This window comes from Athene cunicularia (genome assembly GCF_003259725.1).
Source record: "Athene cunicularia isolate RWA chromosome 5 unlocalized genomic scaffold, athCun1 chr5_part1, whole genome shotgun sequence".
Lineage (NCBI taxonomy): Eukaryota > Metazoa > Chordata > Aves > Strigiformes > Strigidae > Athene > Athene cunicularia.
Genome location: NW_020799101.1, coordinates 11,609,279 through 11,636,098, shown reverse-complemented (window position 1 = coordinate 11,636,098; position 26,820 = coordinate 11,609,279). Strand labels below are relative to the sequence as shown.

General features: G+C 47.9%; 1 protein-coding gene across 1 annotated transcript; it reads left to right on the top strand.

Annotated features, from left to right (window-relative positions):
- Window positions 1-4,248: 4,248 nt before the first annotated feature.
- Window positions 4,249-26,037, top strand: EXOC3L4 (exocyst complex component 3 like 4). The gene is made up of 12 exons (XM_026849237.1): window positions 4,249-4,528; window positions 4,870-5,229; window positions 8,879-9,530; window positions 12,598-12,715; window positions 13,765-13,890; window positions 15,122-15,222; window positions 17,209-17,304; window positions 19,495-19,609; window positions 21,641-21,763; window positions 22,467-22,619; window positions 23,566-23,687; window positions 25,770-26,037. The coding sequence occupies exons 1-12, from the start codon at window positions 4,249-4,251 to the stop codon at window positions 25,930-25,932; spliced, it is 2,409 nt and encodes an 802-aa protein (XP_026705038.1). The 3' UTR covers window positions 25,933-26,037.
- Window positions 26,038-26,820: the final 783 nt, after the last annotated feature.

Here is a 26,820-nt window from a genome sequence, read left to right as displayed (position 1 = left end):
GGAGGGATGGAGGAGAATTGTGGGCCTGCAATGCCTGGCAGGGCTGGCTTGGGTGCCCCATGGCTCACTGGGGACAGGGTGGTGTCCACGTGGTGCCCAAGGCACTAAGGACCATGAGCTTTTTAGTGCAAAGTTCTCTGAACACTCACCAGCTCCACCATGGTACTGCTGTGAAAACATACACCTGATACTGCAGAGCTGTTAATGGTGGCCTATGAGGGACCAGGGCTTCCTGAAGACTTTTATCTCCAGGGACTACAGACAGTAGTAAGAGATGTGCGTATTATAGCATCACCCACCTTCACCATTTTATAGAACTTCACCACAATCTGTGGTGAAGGCTCTGCAGAGAGATCTGGACAGGCTGGAGCCATGGGCTGAGGCCAACTGGAGGAGTTTCCATAAGGCCAAATGCCGGGGGCTGCCCTTGGGCCACAACAACCCCCAGCAGCACTACAGGCTTGGGGAGGAGTGGCTGGAGAACTGCCAGTCAGAGAGGGACCTGGGGGTGCTGATTGACAGCCGGCTGAACAGGAGCCAGCAGTGTGCCCAGGTGGGCAAGAAGGCCAATGGCATCCTGGCTTGTGTCAGCAACAGCGTGGCCAGCAGGGACAGGGAAGGGATCTGACCCCTGTACTCGGCACTGGTGAGGCGGCCCCTCAATTCCTGTGTTCAGTTTTGGGCCCCTCACTACAAAAAGGACATTGAATGACTCGAGCGTGTCCAGAGAAGGGCAACGGAGCTGGTGCAGGGTCTGGAGCACAGGTCGTACGGGGAGCGGCTGAGGGAACTGGGGGTGTTTAGTCTGGAGAAGAGGAGGCTGAGGGGAGAGCTCATCGCCCTCTACAGCTACCTGACAGGAGGGTGCAGAGAGCTGGGGATGAGTCTCTTTAACCAAGTAATAGGTGATAGGACAAGAGGGAATGGCCTCAAGTTGCACCAGGGAAGGTTTAGACTGGATATTAGGAAGCATTTCTTTACAGAACAGGTTGTTGGGTGTTGGAATGGGCTGCCCAGGGAGGTGGTGGAGTCCCCATCCCTGGAGGTGTTTAAGAGTCAGGTTGCCTTAGCGCTGAGGGATCTGGTGTAGTTGGGAACTGTCAGTGTTGGGTTGATGATTGGACTGGATGATCTTCAAGGTCTTTCCAAACCTAGATGATTCTGTGATTCTGTTTTTTTCTTTGAAGCCCCCTCCTGGAGTAAGGAGATCCTTAGGTTTAATTTTTAAAGAAAATTAACACTCACAGGTAGCTTGAGGCTTATGAGCAAAATTGAAGGAAACAGGTAAACAACTGCATAACATAGTAAATTTTAAAATTCTGGGGCCAGAGTTCTGGAATGAGCAGTGCCCTGCTGGCATTTGCAGGAGCAAGCGTGCTCCTTGAAAGCTGGTGCTGGGAGAGAGCACTGGACAGAGCTGCAGGGAGAGAGGTGACCTAAACTGTGGGGTGCAGAGCTCCCCTGGGATTTTGTTTATTAGCATCCCAGCAGGCCCTGGTACTAGCTATGTTTTGAGGTAGTTGGCAGCTCGCAGGGAGGTCCAGATCAGACCCCATCCATGTCGGAACTGCCTCCTGCCCTGACTGCACCCCAGCTGTAGCAAGACTGTACAAACCAACACCCTGTAAATGCCTGGTGAAAGAAGCATTTACTGAATGGGATAAAAGAGCTTCAGTTGGACTTTGTGTCCGAAGAGGCTTTCTACACCTCGGCATGTGCCTGAGCAAATAGCAACCTCCCTTTGTCCCTGCTGTCACCCTGCCAGAGCGGCAGAAGTGTTACCCACAGTGTTTTATCCCAGCACAGCAGGGTGGTCTCTGGCTTAGATATGGCTTTGAAGAGCCCAAGGACAAAAAGTTCAGTACTGGGCCGCCTGTCTGGGGAAGGCTTCAGGCAGAACCTCAGAACCTCCCCTGCACCATGGGGCAGCCCCAAACAATGCTCTGCCCAGTCCCATCTCATCATCAAGACATCTTCCCACCAGCCGAGGCTGCCACTCTTCCCTGTTTAGTTGATTATAATTATTACACACACACACACACTTTCCATCTCCTGGACACACAGCCTCTCCCAGCCATAGGGAAGTTATGAACCCCTCTGTTCTCCTCTGTGCAGCACAAAGTCCAACAGGACTATTGATTAATCCCTCACTACAGTCTCTGATCTTCCCTATCACACTGACACATGACGTGATGGCTGGTTGCTAAAGCAAAGAAGTGTATGTTGCCTGTGGCACAGTGGTAGCTCCTGATTTACCCTTCTTGCTTTACACCAGGGTCTCGACCACCATGTACTGCTCAGTGTGCTCAGCCAGACAGCTTGGCTCATCTCTGTCTGGGTACTGCAGGCTACCCAGAGCTACACCACTCAGTGACAAACCAAATGACCGTATTTAATGTTGTTTTAATGTTCCTGACCCCTTTTTTGCTCCTTTGCTTTGAGTTCCCTTCAAGAAACCCAAGAAACCCATGGTTGAAAAGATCCAAGGCCGGCATCCCCATGGAAATAAGTACCCCCAGGGTAAAGAATGGAGCAGCGAGGTGAATGTATAAATACATAACTGTGGTACACAGCACTCTCTGTCCTTCACCCATGCCTGGCAATCATTACTGGGACTAAGCCACCCATGACCTCTAGAAACAGGGCAAAAGGAGATGAAATGTAGCTGTTCCCACACAGCAGCTCTGGGCCCGCTTCTGAACCCCCACATCCACACACTGTGGGGCTTCACCTCACCAGGGCAGGAACAGGATTTTGGCAATTCTTCTGCCCAGCTTCCCCAGGCCAGCTCAATCGAGCAGTTCACCCTGATGTTGAGCCTCTGGTCTCACTTCCATCTCCACCTGAAGTGTAAATAATTAACTTTGCTTGGAGCTCGTTCAGCATTTCTCCCCACCTCTTTCCTTCTTTTAAATGCTCAGACACAATGAAAGTGAAACAGTGCTGGAGTCTCTCCTGGGGAGCAAACAGGAGAAGGTGCTGGAGGTCTCGGGCAGGTGGGGACAGGCCTTTTTTTCCACTTCCAACATCCCTTTTCCAGAGGGCAAAGGAGGATGGAGAGCAGCACCATGTCAAGAGGGAGCCTCTTGGCCAGGACGGGCATGTGAGACAGTGCTCCAGTCAGCTGAGGTGGGCAAGCTCGCCTGGACCTCTGTCCTGCAGCGCTGCCCACCTGCCACAGCTCCCCGGGATTTGCTGCAGCACGGACCTGCCCTCAGTTCCTGTGGATGATGCCTGCGTTATCCTAGCTTGCTGCAGAGAGGATCAGCTTGATCAGTACCAGGGTGCGTACGCCTTCTCTTTTCTTGCCCATGGGCTCACATCTTACAGTCCTCCTTCCCTGGGTCCCTTCACTGTGCAGCTCACCCCTTTGATCGTTGCTGCTGCTCCACCCTGGCCACAGAGCCCCTATGCAGGGTTTGAGGCAGGGACTCAGCTCCCTTCCTACTGAAATCCCTGAAAAACGGGATCCCCCCTTTCCCTTCCACCCTCTGTACAGGCTGTCATGGGGTGAGCTCCTGAGCAAGACAATAAATGATTAAATATTCTCCTGAGAGGGTGTAACACAGGGTCTGATCCCCACTGTGTGAGTAGCTCAGCATACCTATAGGAAGATGCAATCACTGCAGTTTTATACCCTCTGAAATAATAATGCACAAGGCAGTGAAACTGGGCAAACTCAGATCCAGGAAAGATGAGATTTTTTTCCAGAGTCCCAACATGTCTGTTCACTGCAGTCCGATTCCTGTGAGCTGGACAGACCCGAGACAGACAGTTTCTGAGTGACCTCAAGCAATATCTGTTTCTAATGATTTAAACTGATCGCTGAGCTGCCTTGAGCCTGCTGTGCAGAAACATGGCAATTCCTATCCTCAGAGCTCTGCCATGTACAACATCCCTGTGTTAGCTGGCAACCTGGTGAGAGCTCTTTGCAGGGGGGGGAAAGGAAAAACTTTTCTCTCTTCCCCCTTCCCAAGCACCTGGGCCAGCTCTCAAGGTAGGCAGAGGGGAGCTAGTCTGCAGCAGGGCAGGAGCTGAACAAGTGCAGGGGGTGTGACTACAGCCCAGTAGCACTGACAGGAACACTTCTGTTGAAATCTGAAATCTCCTGCAGCATCCCCTGCAGCTCACACAGGAGCATACTTTGCTCTTGAGATACCTGTTCTCAGCATGCCAGGATGCAGTGCTCTGAGGCAGGATGAGTGATGTGAACCCTTACTGCATCGTACAGCCTCCTGCTCTGTAACCATGACAATCCGGAGTGTGGAGATTGCTGTGGGTTTGATGGAAGTGGCTAGAGCCGAGAGCAGCCACCCACCGGGGACCGGTCACCCCTGGGCCACCTTCCAGCAGCGGCAGGTCAGGGCTCGAGCAGGGCAGAAGCAGCAGCACGACCCAAAGTTGACATATACACATCAGAAAGTGACAACACCTCCGTCAGATTCAGGAAGGTTTATCATTCCTACGTGGCTGGAAATCCACCTAGAAGAATGGAAAGTAAAAACATACCTTGTTACCAACCAAAACGGTATGTTTACACAGATTTCAGCATCTCTGAAGTTAGTGATTCCTTGGCTCTGGAAAAATAGCTGCCACTTGCCTGATTTATGGAATTAAGTAGAGTTTTACAGAGCTAAAATCAGGCCAGCACCTGGTATTTGTGGGTAGAAAGATTGTTTCTGTAGCTACAGGCCTGAACAACTTGCTCTGCCCTTCTATTAGGCACAGGAAAGGGCAGGGCCAGATTTTCAGTCCAGGACTGACTTTGGAGACACACTCATACCCTGTTATGAACTTCTCATCTAATTCTGCTGGTTTATGCATTTCAGTGATTACCATCAACGTGTTTGGAAAACCCCTTGTTGAAAGACAAGATGAAGAGAAATACAGAGTTAGACCCAAGGAGCCTGACCTCAGAACCAGCCTCTCCAACGAACAGTGTGGGGAAGGAAAAGATGGAGGTTGCTTCTGAACTGAGCAGCCCAACTTTACATAGCAGGCACAGTGGGTTCTTTGAAAGAGGTATTAAAACAATGTTAAGTATCCAGAAATCAAAACAAAGTCCAAACAAAGAGAAAGGAGAGGAAGGTACTGGCACTTGGAAACCAAAACGACTTTCTTTGCGATTTACCAAGAGCTACGAGGAGAACAAAACCACAATCTGTAATGGTGTGGAGGAGACTGGTGAGAAGATAGAAGCAGAGCCCATTCAAGGAAAACCTCTTTCAGGTAAGAAGCAAAACCACCAGTGTAATTCGCTTTGCAGGTTATATCTAACCTTCAAGTAATTTACACTTTGTAAGTCTTGGGCTCAACAGAGGTGCTAAAAAAAACAGTCATCCCATTACCAGGCAGAGACAACTGCCACCCCTTGCACAAACTTGTTGGGCTGTTACCTGGCCCAGCCTGGACAGGTAGCCTGACACCGAACATGCTGCTCTGTGGCCTCCACTGCATTAGTTTAACCATATCAACAACCTACCTTTCAACCTGTTGGCTCACATATCAGTGGACATATCACCCACCATACATCAGTCACCAATCTGCTGAGCACAGTTTGGGAAACGCTGGTCTGACAATATCTAGAAGTGCAGTGTGGGCTATTCCTACAGTGTAGCCTGCATTGCACTCCTGGACAATTTCTCCTTATCAGCTCTCAGACTGATGGACTCTCTATGTTGCTGCAAAGACCTTGATGGGGAAAAAAGATGGTTTGGATGTGATCTGGCTTGGCACCTCCACATTGTTTCCTAATCTTAGAGACTGACTTGCAAAGAGACCTCCACAGATACTTTGCTCTCTTACACTGACTTTCCATCTATTCTTCGCACAACAGTGGTGCTGCAAGTATTTGTTCAGTTTGTGTTCCTCAGGCCGGTTACTCTCATGCGTTTTGTCAGCATGATTTAGATAGGTCTTAGGCAAATTATAATGACTACCTTCAGCATAGCTCTCACTTTTCCCCAGGTGTGGGCAGACTGCCATGACTTTGGTCTTGGTTTGAGCACCATTCTCCTTCACCTGCTCAAGGCAGAGGCACTGCAGTGCATCTACCAGGAGATAGACTGAGGTGGGTCAACATGGCTTGTTGACCCTTTCCTCATCCTAAATTTCTGGAAAGAAATTCTTGATCTACTGCATAGGATGTCATGGGGATCAGATAGAAGGGCTGACACTGTCTCACTGCTGTAATGTGCTCTTCTGAGCCATGAAGTTATTTACTGCTTTGCACTGATGCATTGTGAGGTTGATAGGCTGTATGTGAGCCCATCTCATAAACTTTCCTAGTCTGTTCTCAAAGGATCATAGATGAGGAGCAAGAGGAAATGTTACCATAAGACCTTTTCACCTCCTGCAATAAACAAGCTGAGGAACTTCACGAATAAGACCCATCCTGTGCCAAATAACTCACAATTGGCCTAGACTAGAGCAGCTCTGTCAGGAACATGTCCCATCGTGGCAAACGATGGAGACTCCATCATGTGCACCATTAAGCTGCATAATAGTTAATTGCCTTTCAATTGTCTTCCTTCAACTACCAGCTGGCTGCTCTTGTATTGCTAAATTAAAGATCCATTTAGCACCCAATATCACCTCCCTGAATAATTATCCTAGATGATGATTAAATGGTGTTTTCTCACTTTGATAAACAGAACAGAATGTATTCCTTCAGTCTCTCACTGAAAGCATTTGTGCAAACACAGGTTTTACATTAATTTATCTAGAAGAGACTAAGTTAATTGGCATAATCTCCCTCCCCTCTGAGTGCAGAAGCAACTGTAGCTCCATATAGGCACTCAAAGCTCTCTGCATTCCATGCTGCATCAATAGTTATTTGGTGTATTTCAGTCTTCATACAGTACTCTTATGCTGCACAGGATATCTGGTGCATGTGTTTTAAAATCTGTGTGCAGACAAGCCCAAGGGCATAAATTATGGGCTATGAACCAGTCCTTCATACCTTCTTTGAGTGCTCTCCAACTTTTCCATATAATTTTATACGTGCATGTAGGGCCCAGTATCAGTGGCCACACATGCCTAAATGATACCCTTCCCCTTCTCCTGCCTTATGCCCAGTATCACAGTGGGATCTCCTGTTCAGAGAATCTGTTATGATGCTGGGGATGGTGAGAGCTTCCCAGAGACTTTCAAAACCAAACAGTTCTCTTGGAGCTCCTCAACACATGGCAAATACTTCTTGTATTACTGGTAAATAGGCAGTAGGCCTTGCACCAGCAAGACTTTGAAAAAGAAATTAAAAAGTCAGTAGACCTCAGCCACTTTGGGGGTAACAGTATTTGGTGGCTTTTCCCCAGCCTTATCCAACACCAGCCAGTACTGGTAGTGGGTGCCAAAGACAAAGGAGGTGGGGAAAACCCACATGCGACCTGAGCACCAGAAGAAAGCACCCACAGGTTTGGATCCTTCTCCAATACACACATCTCCCCAAATCATCCAGGGACAGCTGTGCTCACCCCTTGGAAAACAAGTGTCACTGGTGAGAGGCAGTGCTTGGCAGCGGACTGTAGGTTTATATACAGACTGTGAACAGCCAGCTCACCCAACCCTGAACCACCGCATGTGGGTCAGCTCCGTATCCCTGGTGTACTTCAGTGTTTTTCCATTTCCTCCTGCTGAGACCCCAGGACCACCATCCCAGAGACTCTCTTTGCTTCCCAATTAACCAAAGGGTTATTGTAGATAACTGCAGAGCTGAGAAGCTGTAGCTTCTGGTCCTCCAGAAGTCCCTCTTTTTAATTGAGAGAAGGACGAGGACCACAAGCATTCACAGAACCTCTCCCTAATTTCAGGAACAGGTAAGAGGCATCTTTCAGAGGTCATTTGCTGTGGTAGACACAGGCTGAAAAGGCCGTCCAGCCACAGACAGGCCAGCCTCTGGCTTGCTACTTTAGTCCCTGCATCTCAAGGAGTCCTCATAATGCAAATCACCAGCAATAAGCTCTGCAGTTTTTATTAGCATTTTTCTCAGCCCTCAGAAAGGCAGGAGCCAGTTTAGCTGTGACATTAGATGGGGATGTGTCTTAGAAAACCATAATGCTGCACAAAATCAAGACAGGAGGAGTGCCCAGACTTTACTCAAGGTGACATCTGAACTGGGAGTGTTCCCAAAAATATATCAGGAGCATCCCCAAGCCAGTATCTCTCTCCCCCAGGGCCTTGGTATCTCTGGAAAACATGCTGGTGGGTAGGCTGGGGGCAGACATGACCATCTAGTGAGATGCCTGACCTAGGAGCTCAGAAGGCCCATCCTGCTTTGATCCCTCCCATCTCTCCAGCCAGACCCCTGGGCACTCTCCCTGCCTTCTTGAGCAACATGCTGAAATGCCCTTTCAGCCAGAGGTGCCAGAGCTGAGCTGCACTGCCATGGCCAAGCCAGCAGCAGAGCTGTGCTGAGCACACTGGTATGCTGTGAAACAAGCACACTCATGCTAAATAAAATCCTGCTGGTAGGATATATCTGAACTGTCTCCACTGTCAGTCCCACACTAACAGAATGGCAGAGCCAGAGGTGTTTTTATGCAGTCTGAGACCCCAGTGTCCCTTTGTGCAGCCTTGTTAGACATCACCTGAGGTTTTCCTGCAGGGCTATAGTCAGTTTTTTTTTATATTTCCTACCTCTGAAACCAGCAGTTTAGAGATGTGGCTCAATTTGTAGTGATTGCATTTCCACTGCTTTCCTTTCCTGTGTCAAAAAGGAGCTGGGGAGACTGCGGCAGTCAGTCCCAGGGGCACTGCTGGGACCTGGCTACTCAGAGCAGCCCTGCAATCCTCCTTGGGGGGCATCTTGTCCTGTTACCAACCTGTCAGTCACCTAACACCTGCTTTGTCCCAACCCTTTCCCCATTCCTTTCTGCAGTAATGGAAATCAATGAACTTATTCAGAAAAGGCAACTTTTGGAAGCATTTGCAAGCATCAAGTATTTGGAAGATGAAACTGTCGCGGAACGGGATGCTGAGAAATACAAGGATAACATCCAGGAGTTTGTACGGAAGTCCAAAGACGTGGATTTGCTTTATAACTCCATCACAAACATGATCCAGTCCATAGTGGTGGGAACACTGGAGCATCCCACTGTAGACGATACCATGTTGACCTCTCTGGTGACTTTAATTGCCCGTGAAGAAGCAGCTCATCCTAACACAGGCAACAGTGCTGGTCCTGGGTCAGACTTGCTCGGCACACCCAGAAAGTGGAGGGAGAAGTGGAGGGAAGCTATCAATGAAAGTGCAAGAAAAAGAGTCCTGGGGGTGCCCATGGCATCAAAGGAAGAAGACAGTTCTTGGCTTGATCTCCACTTAGCTTTCCTTCAGAAACACCTGAGTGAAGACTTACTGAAAATCAAGTTGTCAGTAAAAAAGTGCTATCCAGAGGAGTACCAGGTGTGTGACATGTATGTGGAGGCTTTTCACAAGGCCATTGCCTTACACTTGCAAGATCTCTCCCAGAGACCACTGGAATTCAATGAGCTCTACACCTTGCTCAACTGGGTGGCCAACACCTACCAAAGGTAAGATGCTGTGCTTCCCACACTGCTTCAGCTTCCTCCAGAGAGCATCAGGTCTGCAGGGTGCTTCAAAAGCACAGAGTTGTTTTCAGTTTCCTGAGTGAGCAGAGGAGACACGGTTGCTTTTACAGTAGAGCCAGATAGCTAATCTATTAATAGGTGGGGACAAAGGTCTGTGGATAAAACACTTGCTGCTTTTCACATGTCTAAATTGCCTCATTTTTCCCTCCCTCTCCTACCTGCTGTTCTCACATGCCAGGAATTTCCTCCTTGCAGCTCTGATAAACCTGCTCCCTTTCTGCAAATATTTTGCAAGGTCCAGCAGCTGCTTGGTAACTTTTCCAGGCACGGGGAAGGACCTTTGGGGGACCTCTGCCTCCTTCCTGTTTAATTAAAACTGCAATGCATTTGGAAACAAGCACGTTACCAATCATGCTCAGGGATCAGAGTCATCTTGAGGAGGCTCCAAGGTATCACCATGTGGAATTAGACACATTAAAACAGAGGCTCTGGCTCAGATGTGTCCACTAGTTGAATAGGAGGTCCATGGTTTTTAGGATGGCTTAAAAATAAAATCTGTAATTCAAGGGTTTCTAAAACATTCTAGGAATTCAAGGGTTTCTAAAACATTCTAGGAACTGTATGGATATATCAAACACCATCCTCAGGGCACCCTCTGTGTGTGGGAGTAAAGGCAGAAATTCTTCACAACAACAGTAAAAACTGTGCTGCTGGACAGTGCCTCCTTTCAAAGCCAAAGGAGACACTAAGACAGGCACTTGTAGAAGGTTCAGGCATGGTGTGTTCTCAGTTGTTCACTGGGCTAGACACTTGTTCACTGGGCCAATCATTTCAGTCCGAAGAGCTCCCAGACTAAAATCTAGCAGAAATACACAGGGGGGTGGGAAGGAGGAGAGAGGCAACATCCACAGGAGATTTGTCTGCTAATAAGCACATATGAGCAGCCATATCAAAGCAAAATCATTTCTGCCCCAGTAGCTGGTCTCCAAGAATGGCCTGAACCAGATGCCCAAGGATGGGACAAACACAAACCAATTGACTTCTCTCAAAGAAATGAAAAAGGGATTGAAGGCAGGAGTATCAACACCGAGCCAAACAGTGGGCAAAAATGGACAGGGTGGAGCAGGGAAAGCAGCAGTGACACTTGCCCAAAACACCCCTAGCCTGGGGTAGCTTTTGGCTCAGGGACATTTGCACTGCCAGTGGTCTTTATTTTGAACAGCTGTCTATCCTGTGAACTTGCCTAGTTCACATTTACAGTGTGCTGACCATGATGACACGTGTGTAACTCAGCATGATGGCACTGGCTGACCAGTATTATGGCAGGACTGTTACGGGAATAACACTCCCACCCGTTGCCCTTCTCTCTCACGTGTCCCTGCTGATCTCATCTGGAGGGAAATTCCTGCATGTCCCCAGCCCCTGGGAACTGTACTGCACCCCACCATTGCAGGAGAGGGGGGAAGAAATGAGCTTCAGCAGCCAGGTTCTGCACCAAAGAAAAGTGCTCCCACCATATTTCTCTAACTTGCTGTGAAAGAGTTTATTGAGAGCTTGCAGCTGTTTTGGACACTCCTTGCAATCCCCTTGCTGGGTTGGGCTGTTTCTATTTGATTTTCTCATTCTAAAAGAACTGGCCCTCTCTTGGGACCCATCCCAAAAAAGAAGAAATTATCTGACCCAAACTCATTATCAATGCTATAAATCAAACAAACAGAAAAAAAAAAAAAAAAAAAAAAAAAAAAAAAAAAAAAAAAAAAAAAAAAAAAAAAAAAAGGAGAGAGGGGAATAAGTTCCTTAAGTATACATTTGAGCCAGTCCTTTCAGTCATGGCAGAGAACTCGTATTTAAGTCTGTGGTGTCCTTTTAACTGTGCTGCTCCTGCAGCAGCTGGGCTGTGCAATGCTCCACATGTGCAGATGTACCTCTCCGGGAAATCTGAACTATTACTTAGGGAACATTGACTCCAGGACACTATCAGCAGACTGAGCTTTTTTTTTTGCTGAGCAGGTACTCTGCACCAGCCTGACCTTGAACAGTACAATCCTCACTTGGATCCAAACCTAACTGTGGGCTCAGCACTGGTTTGGCAAAGGGAACCCTTTTTGGTGGCTGGGCAAATGAGCAGGCTGTGTGTAGGACATTGCAGCTGTGTTCCCTGTTAACCAGGTGACTGCTTGCAACTTACGTCTCACACTCATCAAGTACAGGAATATTTTCTTATTTGTATTCTCCACCTTCATTACCCTGGAAGATGCAATGCTGCCATGGTCCATGGCAGATTGCAAGGGTAGCACATTCAATTGTACAGGCTAATAACAGGTTTCTCGCCCCAGAGAGAGAAACACAAACACTCCTTCACTTTCCCTGCCTCCCCACTGATCAGCTGGCCTGATTACATGGCAATCCAGAGGAAAGTGAGTGGTAAAGTCGTGTGTCAGCTGAGTGCACTTTGGAGTCAGAGTCTGTAGCTGCACGTCCACCCACCGCTTCTATCTGCGCAGGACCCGCGGTGGTGCCACGGCCCGTGTCCCAGGCCTGGCAGTGCCTTCCCGAGGCTGCCCTGCGCGGAGCAGGACCTGCTCTGCCACCTCCCCCTGCGAGGGATAATGCACAGCGAAAAATAACAGGCTGACATAAGCCATGATGTGACACCAGAGAGGAGCCAGGGAGATCAGCTAACTCCCAAGCAGCACGCTGCTACAGGAATTACCCTGAAAGGCATTTCACAAGCTCGTAGTCAAATGAATCAGCTTCAGGTTGTTTATTTAAAAAAGTAAATTCTCATAGTACTTTTCATGTCCAAACAACTCAGAAGTCTCATGATTTCTAAGGTGGGCTGGAACCTTAGATCATTTTGATTTTGAATAATTAGGATTTTGAATAGCAAGGAAAGATTTTCTTGTTAAAGCTTGAAAACAAGCATCGCAATTTAAGCTTTAAGTATATTTCTCACGGCTTAATAATTATGTAGCTCATGCAACATGAATATTCCATCAGTTTACTCACACACTGAGGCAACATAATTTGTTCTTTTGAATCTTTCCAGTGAACTCTTTCTGGGTCACCCTGATCTCAAACCAGAAGTTAAGACAGAAAATCTGTCCCTGTTGTTAACACCAGCTGACTGGGATAAACTGAAAAACAACTACATTGCTTCTGCAAAGGTGAGAGTTTTGACCTTGTCCCCATGTTCTCCCCACGGAAGGTATGGAAGCCCCAGCCTCCTGGGCAGAGGTCTTGGATGGCTGCACCATGGTTTCTAGCCCCACGAGATGCTGAGTCCTGCCAGCACCACACAGAATGGCCTTTAATGAAAAGCAAAAAAGACCTGAACACCAATTCAGGGACTGAAGCAGGCCATGGGCCTGAGACTGGATGATCATGAACTAAAGGGACTGTACCAGAGCCTTACAGTATGACAGAAGCTTACCAAAAAGTCATAGCTGGTCTTCATCAGATTGAGCACATTGCAAAGCTAGATGTAAAGGCATTTTAGCTGCTACTTTCACAGCATGTGATCTCCCTCAGCACATCTGAGGTTTGCTATAGGCAGACAACTTTGGGCATGCCCCCCCCCCAGAGGACCTCCTCATGGTTCAGTTCCTCCCAGGAAGGCCCTTCTGCTGTCCTTGACTGGGACCCTGTGTAAGACTACATGCTTTCCTGGCTCTTTGCTGGGATCAGACATTTTCTTGCAAACAATTTCTGAAACAGGACACTGCTCAAGGTGAGCTCAAGGTACCCAGCTGAATAAAATTGGTATAGCTCCATCATGCTGGAGAAGGATCATTGTGTTTCACTGGCAACGAGATTGATTTATTAGCCGGGGCTGAACAGCACCGCCACTTATTTGAGTGGCTGTACTGCCAGAAAGGACCAGTTTGATCTTTAATCCTGACCTTGTGCATTACACATGCTGGAGGACTTTGCAATCAAGCAGTCAAACAGCTGACACAATATTTCCCTGCCAGGAGAATGATTCTGCCTTGATTTGGGAGTAACTTGCCCCCCCACAGCATAACTCCTGATTTTCCCTGAAATCCTGTGTAGAACGACTGAGTGTAGAGCAAGACCTTTGCCTCTGCTTACCTTTCCACACTGCACACGTGAGCCTTTCACACATGCCGACAGAGCAAAAACATGGCGAGTAGCTTTACTCGTGTTTGCTTCATTATCCTAAGCTGCATGTCTCCTTCCTACGTTTAACATTTAGGGGAAAATCAAAAGCTATTTTGGAAACATCCTGAGACTGGAGGTCACGGAGAAGTGGGAGAAGGAAGTTCATCCAGAAGTGAAGGAAAACCTCTACCACTCCTCGCTCTCCTTTGATATTCAAACGGTATTTAATTAGCTGGGGCAAAGTGGGTTGGGGGGGCTCTGTGGCTCCAGGGAAACTGGATCATTACCTTCTGGGGTGGAGGTACCACCTCCTTCAATAATTTATGTTAGTCACGCACTGGTAGAATACATTAGAGCAGAAAATGCCGTTTATTACAACATTTAGCTCTCCCGCTTGCCTTCTAGCTGCAAATTAAACCTGCTGTCAATTGTGTCAGCAACATAATAGGCAACTGATTTTAAAGTCCTTAAATCTCTTTGATTAGAAAGAAGAAAGAGAATGGGGAAAAAAGGCAGAAAGAAAAGGTTTGTTAGAAAAACCCCTTGGCTGAAAGAGAAACTTTATCCCTGGGCCGTGGCAGCCATGGAAAGGCTGTAGGCAGTGACAGCCACTCCAATTTAAACAGTACAAAAAACAAAAGCTCCTACTAGCTTTAGGGACTACAGGGTAATAAATCCAGGAGGGGTTTGGATTCATTCTTCTCACTCAAAGGGTTGAGTCATTTCAATTAAATAATATCAAAAAAAAGAGAGCGAGAGAGAAAGAAAGAAAATCAAAGAGTTTTGCCTGCTGCTGTGACTCTTTTTCCATAGAGGAATATTATATGTTGTGTCATCACCAGGAAGGCAGGTCTGAATGGATTAGTAGATGGATAGGATGCCTCAGAAAGAGCCAGAGCGGGACTGCAGACTGCCTCACTCTGGAGAGGCTGACGGGGTTGTGGGAACAGGATTAGGGGGCAGCCCCAGTGCAAGCAAGGATTTGGGGTGATGCCTGTGCAGCCCCAGTATCACTCCTGAAGAGGGGGCTTGTGTGGGACCCCAGGGATGGTGTTTATAGCCACCCTTAGCATGGGGACAGCTCAGCTCCCCTTGAGCATTGGGTTGGGGATTGATCCCTCCTACAAATCCCCCCAAAATAGGGGGATGATACCAGGATAGCTCAGGCCTCCAGTCAACACCGCCTCTAACTCACACTCAGACAGCAGAAGGACATGGGGCCATAGGGATGAATGATTATGTCACAAATCGGTTTGTGCCTGTTGGCCCATTCTGGATTATTATTTTTAAAACTGCCAGAGAATAATGAAAACTGTCTGGCAACAAGTCGAATGTTTCCCCCTTTGCTAGGCAAGTCATTTTTTATTAACTAAAACTGCATGAGATTCTTGTGAAGGATGTTTTGCTCGTGGTTGTCTCATTCACTGGAGTTTTTTCATGTCTTTTTCTAGATCATCGGGGAGCACATGAAGATATCTGGAGAGATCAGCAGAAGCCTGGAAACAAAAATGCTTGAGCTGTGTCTGGCAGAGCTGCACGAATTCATACCAAGGTCATTGCTGCTCCGGGCATCACATTCCTTCCAAATGAGTCCCATATTGGTAAAAAAGCAGGGAAAAGGTCCATGGATTGGGCCAGAAACTGGCACCAGGCAGGCATGGGCCTGAGCCTGGGAGAATAAGAGATCACAGTGTGCCCAATAATGAGCAAGCTGCAAAACAACTTGGAGGGCGTCATAAACAGACCCAGATGGGACTCTTGCAAGTCCCAAAATCTGAGGTCATAGCTCCAAGAAGGAGCTGCTAGATGGAAAGGGGTGGGACCACTGCAGTCCCATCCATCTGGGACCTCTGTGGCGTTGGATGCTGGTCACCTGCAGCTGCAGCCACATGCAAACAGGAGTTATGGAGCCCCCAGACCCAGAGCCTGCTTGCCCAAAACATCATCTAGGTGTACCAGGGTGAGTCCTGCTGAGAGGGTTTTCTCCTACATCCTATGGCTATGGGCAAAGAACTGGCTGATGGGACCGTCTCCATTACACATGGGCAAAACATATAGCTGGGCTGCCTCATGAGTCTTTAAAAAGTTTACCCAGTGTCCAAAAGACACAGGACCCTACACCTTTGCTGAAATAATGTTTTTCTGCTTGGTAGTCCCAACTTATGGCCTCAGATCTCAGCCTCTGTGACATGCTTTGGGGAGGTTCCAGCAAGGGTTTTTGGCCCACAGAGGGTCCCAGCACAGCAATACGCTGTCTGAGCCCTCCAGCAGGGCTGTGTTTCAGAGGGTTTGTGGCCGCCTGCTGAAGCAGCGACCTGCAGAGGAGAAAAACTGTTTGGCATGAATCAACTCCGAGTGAGACTAAAAATAATTTCTCATTAACCTTTGAAGTTTCCCACCTCCGGCAGGTGCTGAGTGTAGAGTTTGCTAATAGACTTTTGCAGGAGTGAGGGTGGGAAGCCCCAGTGTTGCTTTCTCAGATCATGAACCTGGGGCATAGCAGGTGTCCAAAGTGCGCTAAAGTCAATGCTTTCCCTTCTAAACCCTCATCTCTAATAGCCCAGAGATCTACACTTGTCTTCCATACCCTGAGTGAGCAGGGTAGTTCAATCCAGCTATTTGGTTTAGAAGTCTATCTGGGTTTTTGAGGAGAAATGCAATACTGATGTTCTGTTCCTTCTTTTTATTTTTTTTTCCCCTTTTTTTCTCAGTTTTTTTCCCCTTTATTTTTTCTTTTTTCTTTGTTCTTTAAAAACTTTTTTTGGTATTCTCTTTTTAAATATTTTCTTTTTTTTGTTTGTTTTAACAAAATTGGTGTAAAATGCAAGCTGGGGCAGCTATGACTCCCAGATGAAAGGGTCACTGAAACTTCATCTTTTTCTTAAACAAACCTGAGATGCAAGCAGCTGAGGCCAGCCCAAGCAGATTCCTTTACCCTGACAAAGAGTGGGACCACCAGGCAAAACCCACCTGCGCACACAGCCTCCTGTTAGCAGTGCAGACCTGCCTGTAAAACAGCTGTCAAAACCATAAAAGCTATGCTACACAGAAAACAGCTACCTAACACACCATGGTGAGGTTACAGGGGGAAATGTAGGTGTGCTGCCCCGTTTCTATTCATCTTCTATTGTAAAATCAGACCTGAGGTAAATACTTTCATTGCGTATTTAGGAGATCACATATTATATTGCCCAAAAGCCAGAGAAACGAAGGACCAGACTGATGAGTGTGATTACCACGGCCACAGGTAATCCCTCAGCATGAGGAAAAAGTCAGAGCTTTGGCATGCCAAGATCCCTGGCATCTCTCCAGAAGTGCTGCATACCCACTCAGGCGAGAGCAACCTAAACCCATAATTATCTGCCATCTATTCCCCTCCAATGCACACGCATGTTGCGACAGCTGGAAAAAACATGTCAGCATACAGAGGGACAGACTGGGCCAGCCACCAGTGTCTCCTGACATCACAGTGTATGTAGAAGATGAGCCATCCTTGATCCCCCCACTGTTAGTGTCAACTGTATGTCTTCTCCCACAGGTTCGGGGAGGAGTTCATGGCATGGAGCACTGCCCAGGACAGCCACATCTTTGCGCCCTATTTCGCTGCCTACATCAACAGCTTCCGTGACCTGGTGTAAGTCTGCTCTGAGCTGAGCTGAGCCACCGCATTGCTGGGGTCCAGGAGGGTGGCAGTGTCTGGAGAGGAAAGTTCAAGGTCTCCCTGGGAGGTTCCATTGGGTGCTCAGCCTCCAGCCCATACTCACCTCACCAGGGTATGTTCCCCAAGAGATGCAGATAAAAGTCACAAGGGTGAAGAGACAGGAGAGGGAATGGATCTGGTGCTTGAGTGAAAACTTTAAACTCTTTGACAGCCCATCTTTTTCAGCCCCAGAGGAGGATTTTTTTTTATTTTTTTGTTCTGGAGGTTAGCAGTATAAACTCAGCAACACAGCCTGAGAGCTGCTTTTGGCACTGGGCTGGAAGAAATTCTGTGAAAGCATTCAACCTGCACATAAACCCCTGCCATCACTGCTGGCAGCAGGAACTTCTAGGGCTTCGCATGTGTTATGAATTAGTTATTTAAAGCCATGTGTTGCAAAGGCCTCTGATGAATAGGTATGCCCATCAGCTCTGACTATCAAAGAGGGCTTCCAGGAGAGGGGCGCTCTCCCCCTAAGTAGGATGGTGCCAGTCAGTGTGTGTGCCAGGGTCTGGTCTGTCTGCCCCGTACTGTGGCACATGATGACCTTGCACCTCCCACCCTGCAGCGGCTGCACCCTCCAGTGTCAGTGCCACAGGGAACTGGGGCTGTTCATACAGCACCTGCCCCAGGGGACGGCCTGTAGCCATGCAGGGACACGGCCCACCCAGGCCCAGGGGCTCTTCAGCATCTGGGGTCGTCCTGCCATGCAGATTGTGGTGCTTTGGAGGCCAACCCAGCCAACTAACACAGGGATAATGCCTGGGGTCTGGCCACCAAAAAACTTGGGTTGCTATCTCCAGCCCATGCTGCTGCATCACTGCCTGGCACTGCCTGCCGCGGGGATGGTGTATGCCAAGTATTATTTTGGAGATGCAGAGGATTTCGCGTTGTGTTGTCTCACAGGAGCCGACGGCTCCAGCCGCAGTGAGCACTACCGTCGGGAAGTCTCTAGATGGCACGGTCTCTCCAGCAAAGCTAACCTCACCGAGGAGCTAGCTGCCTTTCTCTGCCTCCTCCTGCCCCTGCAGAAAGTTGCTCTCCCCTTCTCTGCTGGAAACTGGAGAGGTGTTGAAGGGAGAAGCCAGCCCCAGGGAAGGAGCTGGCAGGCGTTTGGGTGGTGGATTGGCTCTGCTGGGTTTATTCCTGATCTGAGTTAAATATTTGTCAGCCTGGGGTGCCGAGTTGCTAGGCAGAGGTAGGTGACCTAACAGCATGATTTTGTGGATGCTGGACACAGACTTCAGGTGTTCAGCAGTAGTTTTGGGCCTGAGCCCTCAGCCTGGAGCAAGAGGGATGCTGTTAGGTGTTTTCTAGTCCTGCCTGGGCAGCCTCAGACATATAAGCTAACTACCGGACAGTGGCAGGACCCCGCTGTGCTCTGTGGGCACAGCAGTGGATGTGGCACATCCAGAGAAGCTCAGGGATCACTAGCATTTTGGTAGTGCTGCCTCAATTCCCCCCAGAGCATGTTAGAGTGGGGCAGGGATGGAAAGTGAGAAGAAAGCCAGGAGTTCGCAATGCCCCCAAAGCCCACACACACTGCTGCAGATTTCATTAACCTCTCAGAAGCTGTTTTCTTCCTCATTAGTGTGAAACCTTGAAGAAGCACATACTGTCCCTAGGAAATTTTACAGGTTTCCACCTCCGTAGTTCACCATCCCAGACACTGCTGATAGATGCTGCTTAGAGTGAGTCACCGGGCTCTGGGGGACGTAGGGTCAGCAGCTTTGCTTTCTCTGGCTTTATTATTTACTTCTCTCTTACCCCATAAGCCTCTCAGTGCTCTCTCAGGTACCTGGAGATCATTTAGCAGAAGTGTCGCTCAAGAGAAAATGTAAGCAGCCTACGCAACTGATCCGCATGGTTGAACCATCCCACCTGATCAGGAAATACGTGATTTTTAAAACACAGTTACCAGTTGTGATTAATTTTCAGTGTACAGGATTGTGCAAAAAGAGTCATTACTTTGACCCATTAAGTGTTTCCAAGAGGAAGTACTAGATAGGTACACAAATTTATTTTAAAATAATGCCCAAGATACCAATCTGGATTAAATGCTTAGGGCAGTGCAATAGTTTACATTTTAACATTTACACATTGGTGGTCTCTCTCTCTCTCTAGGTCAGGGTTAGAAACAGTGTTTAAAGTCAACACTGCAGAACTGCAGAAGATTTTGGCAGCTCTGACAAGGAACTTCAAAAATATTTTTTTTAATAAATTAAGAAAAAAAACACAGGTAAGAGGATCTTGGCCACATTATTTCCTAAATATAAGGGCTATATGCAGGGCCACCGCAGCAGCTGAGGGCCATTACCCTTCCCTTGTCTTGCCAACTAGACCTCATTTTGCAGCGCATGACATTATGGTCCTTCCAAAATGCATCATGACTAATATTGCTATAAATCCTCCTCAACCCAGCATCCTGGGAGTTTTTCACTATGAGCAATGATACATTTGTGAAGCTCTTTAGTATAATGGCAACCAAAAGAAAAGGGTATTTAGAGGCTTCCACCATCTCAGGCAATGCAGTGGGGGGGACATTATTCATAGTGAAGCACTGGGGAAGTCAGCTGGACACCACCAATGGGACATTTTTTCTTCTATCAAAATATTTGAATTTTTCAGGACTTTGATTTACTCTTACCTATTTGTAGATTTGCTGTCACAGTGTTATTAACCTCTTCAGACAGGACAGAATTCATTGTGGTAGAGGTGATTTTTCCAGGCTGTTTCCATGGTGAAGAAAGACTGATTCTTTCAGCATGAGGATGCTAAAGCTCTGGTATCAGCTGATAAAGTTCTGATATCAGCTTAACTTGTGTTAAGGGACCTAAAACGCAACATGCTGCAATGCAGTTTGTGCTTCCCAGGTGCTGTAGAAGGGACTTTCTGCTCTCAGCCAGCTGGGGGTCCCCTAGGCCTAGCTGATATAACACCAGAGATGGGTGAAATTAAGCCTTTGGTCTCACTCCTTTTCACTCATTCTAATTCACTTTCTAAATCACCAACTTTAAGAAACCAAGACAGTCACACACTGCTTCAACCTAAGCCAAGCCTGCCTGGCCAAGGGGACTTTCCAGTGACTGCAGAGCTTGTCTTGGAGCCTAAGGGGCAGGCAAGGAAGGAGTCAAGCCAAGGCATTGAGCAAGAGAGCTGAAGAAATGCCGTGAGAACTGAAAGCAGCCAAAGCAGAGCGTTTCTAAACAGCTTTTCAGCAGGCTGGGAGCACAGCAGGAGGGCATAAGTGGGGGAATTGGGAAGGAGATTGCCAGGAGTCTAAAGACAGAGATTCTGAGAGCCAAGAGAAGAGTACAAGGGGGATGTGTCAGAGAAGGAATATTTTGAATTTGACCCTTAGGGGAGTCTCTTTCAGGTGCCATCAGAAGCCTTTAGAAGATATTGCTGTGCTTCTATGTAATAGAGACACATTAGCTCTAGGGACCCAACAAGGGAAACAGCCCAGTGGGGACACTTGGTCAGAGCACCTTGTACCCAAGGGCAGATGAGAAACAGTGCCATCATCATCACTGACCGTGAGGCACCAAGTTGGGGATGCTCCCAGCTGCTATTCTCCCACCACCACATCAGAGCAATGCACAGAAGGAAAATCCCAGTGAGACTTGTGCAGACACATGGGTCTGCAGGGAGTACAGACAGCCCCCTGAAAGTGCTGTGAGCAAGAGGAGTTTGATTTCCTTGTGGAGGAGGCTGGAGGACCGATTAATTACTGGGCTAATTTCCAACAGATTCTCTACCAAGTGACTTGTCATGTCTATAGCTGGTGGAAACCCATGTAATACATCGTTGCATGCCACAGTCTGTTCTAGCCATGCCTGAGTTTCTTCTGAGTAACATTCACATCTGTTTCTTCATCCATACAGTAGGGATACAAATTTATTTACCTGAAGAAATATAGCTGGTGGATTAGAAGGCAGCACAGAGCAAGGAAATGGGGTGTCCCAAGTAAGCCTTTAATGCCAAAACATCTCCCGCTCAGGGAGTCATGCTTCTCCTCTCTGTACTGGGGCACCTACCCAGAAAGGGGAGAAGTGGGCCTGAATTCCCTAGGGTGGAGAGAGAAGCCCAGCCTGCTCCATGTAGCTGGTGCCTAATTCCTGGTGTGTCTTCACATAGAGTGGGTGCACTGTCGGTGCTCTGTGCTTTTCAGTTCAAACCTCCCAAGCAGGCATACAGCTGGGTGCCTTTGGCTAGTGCATCAGCTAGTCTGAATATTACTAGTGCCATCAGTGAGTTGGTCTTTTTTCAGCCACTGCTTAAGAAAATCCTGACCAAGGACTGGATTTTGGCGACAGAAAGGCCGGACTCGCTGATGTTGGCAGTCTCACAGTTCTCTGAGCACCTGCAGCACCTGAGGGAGCCCGTGGGGCAGGTAAGCAGCTGGTCTCACACCTGGGCACAGTGATGCTGGGGGGGTCCCACTGTAATTTGCAGGCTGTGCTCTGACCTGCAGACTCCTCTCCAGTAGCGGGGGGGGCATTTATAACTGTGGGGACTCTTGATGCAGCTGAGTTCAGCTATTACCATACTTCCACATGAGAACAAGCAACACCTTTTCTCTCTGTAGTTTAAATACAGGAACTGATTTCTTTAGAGTAACAAAAAGCTTTGGTGAACATTACCACTGAACATATAATTCCATGAGTTGCTGGCTTATATACACCTTTCACATCTATGCAGCTGTGAAATAAATGGGTAGGTGACAACAGCTCTATATTTAAAATCTGCAAGCACCATCAAAACCTACTTCTAAAACAATCCTAAATATCCTTCTTTGCTACAAAGAAGCCAAACTGCCAACACAAAATCGTGGGCTATTTCAGGGTGAGGCGTATTTCCATGGCATTCCCTTAGGCACTGCCATTGCTCTGTGCCAGGGCTAGGGGCTGTGAGGCACCAGCTCCCTTTGGCAGAGCTGGCCTGGGGAGCATGTGTTGACAGTGTGCTGCCTTTGTGTATCTCCTCTATGCCCTTGGCTGCTGCTAAAGACTCAAGGGCTTCCCCTGCCCTCTCTCACTGCTGTGGCCTTGCATGGAACCCACAGAAAAACCATGAGGTTTGCTTTTTTTAACCAGGAGCTTCTACGTGATGTTCATAAATATGTGGTGAGGGAATACATCGTGCAGGTCATCAAACCCAGACAGAAAATGAACAAGGAGACACGGCAGCAAGTGAGTGAAAAGATGAACCAGGAAGCCAGAATTCTTAATAATACGCTCATTGATCAGGTATGTGGGTTCCTTCCTGGCATCCCCTGGCTGCCCTGTTCCCAGAGGTGTGGTATCCCTGCTTGGCTTCCCATGGACTGAGGTCCCAGGCTTTCAAGGAGGGCAAGCCTCAAGAAATGTAAAAGTGCTTAAAAGAGAGCAAGCAAGGTGGTTACTGCAGGTTTCTGATGCGGACTTCCAGCCCAGCAGCTATTCTGCAGTACTATCTTCTGCCTGCTCAGCTGGCGCCTCTGCAGTACCTGGTGTTCAAACACACTCCCAGGCCCATGGGCGCGTTGTGTAGGGTGGTTCACATGTTGCAGGATCAGACTCATTCTGTGGCAACTTCCTCCTGGGCCTGCTCCCTTGTGCCATGGGATGCACCTTGTCTCCAAAGGATTCCTGCCCTGGGTACAGCTCATGGAGAGGGATCCATCAAGAAGGTCCATCTAGGCACACAGTCTGCATACAGGAAGGTGACGGGGAGAAAACTGTGTCTGTTTCCATGTTTTGTGACTAGGCAACATCAGCCTGGGATTTTCAGGGAAGCCAAAGTTGAATTAATTGTATTTTGCAAAAAGTCAAGTGTCCGAAGCACTACATCCCTTTGAGGCAGATCTCCCTCAGAGAAAAGACACACAAAACTATTAGGCACCAGGAGGTGAAGTCTGTCATCCTCTGCTGCCTGACCAGAGCCGCAATGCCTGCTCCAGGTCTGGCTCACCAGGGTGCTCATGAGCATCGGGGAGTGAAGAGTCAGGCCCCAGCAGAGCTCCCGGGGGTGCCTGGCCGTTGACACCCAGCCCCACCTTGGCCAGCACTCAGCTGACCCCCCAGCAGCACGCTGCCCACCCCAGGGCAGCCTGCCCTGCCTGCAGCAGTACTGACTGTCCTACACCAGTGGAAGCAACCCACTGCTGTGCTCTGTGCTACCCCCTGAGGTCCCCATATGCCTCCTCGTTCACAGGGCTCTGACTCCGACTGGCTCCTTCCCGCCATACACCATATTGCCAATATCATTGGGGAGAAGAAAACAGACAAGATCAAGGAACACGTCAAGTTGCTGTGTCAGGATTATCCAGATATCAGGTACATAAAACATCAGACGCCAGAACTACTGGGCTCCATCCCAAACAGCACCAGCTCCCCCTGTGCTTTGGTCAAGCTCTTCAGGTTCTCTTCTCTGCTGGTAGCCACATGTTAGAGGTCAAGGTGCCAGCAACAGGGGGAATCCCACCTTATTTTGCTTTCTTTATGACTGTATCCTTTCTCTTTTTCCCCCGACCACTGGATCTTATAATGCACACATTAAGAATAGAATAGAATAGAATAGAATAGAATAGAATAGAATAGAATAGAATAGAATAGAATAGAATAGAATAGAATAGAATAGAATAGAACAGAAAGAACATTCCAGTTGGAAAGGACCTACAGTGATCATCTGGCCCAACTGCCTGACCACTCCAGGGCTGACCAAGTTAAAGCATGTTATTAAGGGCATTGTCCAAATGCTTCTTAAACACTGACAGGCTTGGGGCATCGACCACCTCTCAAAGAAGCCTGTTCCAGTGTTTGATCATCCTCTTGGTAAAGAAATGCTTCCTAATGTCAAGTCTAAACCTCCCCTGGTGCAGCTTTGAACCACTCCCATGCATCCCATCACTGGACACCATTGTATTGCTCAAAATTAACCTTGTTTCACTGTAAAGTTCCAGGCTGGTTTTCAGTGCATCACTATTATTAGCCCAGCTTGCCAATTTTCAGGCTCTAACTTTGGAGCAAATAGTTTATGTCCTGTTTCCAGGCTCAGACTTCAAAGTGCAGCAGACATTCCACTAAATTTTGGAATAAATTACAAATTCTTTCTTTTATACTTTCCATCTGCTGTTCTAAAGCAGCATCTGCAAAATTTATGGCTAGTGAAAAAGTAAACAAAGTGACTAGCTCTGTGCATAGCTAAGCAGCTGCATAGCAGAAGTTACCTCCTCTTCTACAGCTCTTCTACCAGCTGTTGAGAAGGACTATCAGTAGTACAGCTTGCAAAAAAAATCCATTTCATTAGAGTCATTTCAGAAAAAGACCAAAGGTTTTTGCACTGGGTTACACAGTTCCTGCTGGATAACATTTATACAATCAAAACAAACCATAACTAGAACAAATTGCTCAGAACACTGACGTTTACCCTCAAATATACAGAAAAAAATGACATTAAATATTTTCCTCTCCCCGAAACTGAGGCTCAAAATTTTTCATAAGTATATTTGAGTGGGTCAGATATGCTTTGGGCTTATCTGTGTGGGGAAATTCAAACATGGACTTGAAAAAGAATAATTGTTCCTGAATGATTTCCTAGGTGAACCTACCTATCCTACAAAAAGAAAAGCCTTAACCCCACTGGCCAGAATAAGCTGATGAAGGAGGCAGTGCCTGTTCTGGGAAGGATGGGGGAGGTAACTAATGGTTAGTCAGGCTTAGCTATTTGAAAACAATTTTCCAGGCAGAAAAGACATTTACAAGGCTGTAATTTGTAGTACTTTTTCATCATTAGCCTTAGACCCAAGCCAGATTTTAAGGCTCATCCTCTCGGTTCATCTATTTCCTGGCTTTCCATTATTGAGTAATGTTATTTTTCACAATTAAGTTTGGAAAACTAGGTGGAACCTACTGGACCTGCATTGCTTCCTGTTCAGGTCTCTGTTAATTCTTCCCCTGAGCTCTTGGAGACGTTGCTGAATTTGTATATATCAAGATTACTGGAACAGGGTATGTTTCCAAGTTGGCTTTCCTAGCTCTAATCTAATTAGTGCCTGTCAGCTTCCTAAATATTAGCACTTCCATTACTCAGCTCAAAATAATCATTAAATAAAAGTTCTGCAGCCTCTCAGGAAAACTTGCAAAAGACGTCACGTGTGTGAAGAAGAAGGAGGAAATTCCCCAAAGCAGCAACAGCAGGAGGTCCCACCAGTCCCACCAGTGCAGGGTGGTAGGAGCTGATGCTCGCTGGCTCCGTACCTCCAGAGGCTGCAGACCCCCGCGATCCTCCAGCGCAGTGAGGGACTTTCCCTGGCACTTTGCCATAGCCGCACTCCATCTCCAGCATGGTTGTTGGTTGGTTGCCTCTGGGCTGTTTTGCTTGCCAGGACTGAGCAAGTTCTTGTTTGGTTTCTGCAGGAAGGAGCACGTCCTGGCGGTCCTCGCACTCCGGGGGCTGGGGCACACCAGGAGAGCAGCAATTTTTCGGCAAGTCTACCGTGCGTTGGAGAGCCCTGATGGTGGGGAGGGAAGCACACTCTTCGCTGAAATTGATGTCCCAGTGATCATCAGCTGCTTCTAAAACAACCAAAACAGCAGCCAGCATCCTCCCTCCTCCTATGCTGCCTCTATGGTGTGATCCAAAATCTGCTACCCCACCTCTCTCCTCTGCAGACACAACTCTTTCACTGCCATGGGAAAAGGAGTAGTTTTCTGAACTTGCTACTCCAAGTTCAGAAACCAAAGGCAACAGATGAGCCAAGACACTAACCTCCTGCAAGAGCTCCTGGGCAGGAACTCCAGCCCAGACACCACGTCCACCCTGTCTCCAATATAGATTTTATTGCTAGGAGGCTGCTCTGTTGTTTGGTCCAAGATTGAGTCTCTTTCCAGAGAACAGGAGAAAAACAAAAGGAGTTCACTTTGAGCTATTTTAAGGCTTGTATTGTGTGTTGTATAATTATACAGCAGCAGAGCAAGAGCCTTCTTCATAATTAGTGTCCCTGAGCAACCAAGGGGCAGAGCTTGGGCAGGGATGTGGTAGTACCCAAATCTTATCTCCTCCCCTATGAACCAGCTGGCCAAGCTGGCATGACACAAGGCTGGTGACATTGTGACCTGATGCCACAAACCACTACCTGTCTGAGGAGGAAAACCAAACCCCACAGCTGGGACACACAGCACATGGACCACTCTGCACTCCAGGATGGACCCTGTGACCCTTCTAGTGTTTCAGCAGATTTTCCTCACTCGTGGGCTGCCTTGAAAAACTCCTGTTGGACTGAACACCTGTTCATGCCACCACAGCCTCTCTGTGTGGGCCATGTGAAGGGAGGCTCCAAGTCCTCCTTCCCCTGGGGAAAAGGGCCACAACGCCCCTAGTCCATTTTCTTGTATGTTCAAATGTATTTTAACAAATCTGGTACTATCTGAGTGCAGTATGAAACATAATGTGAGGTGAACAGGCACA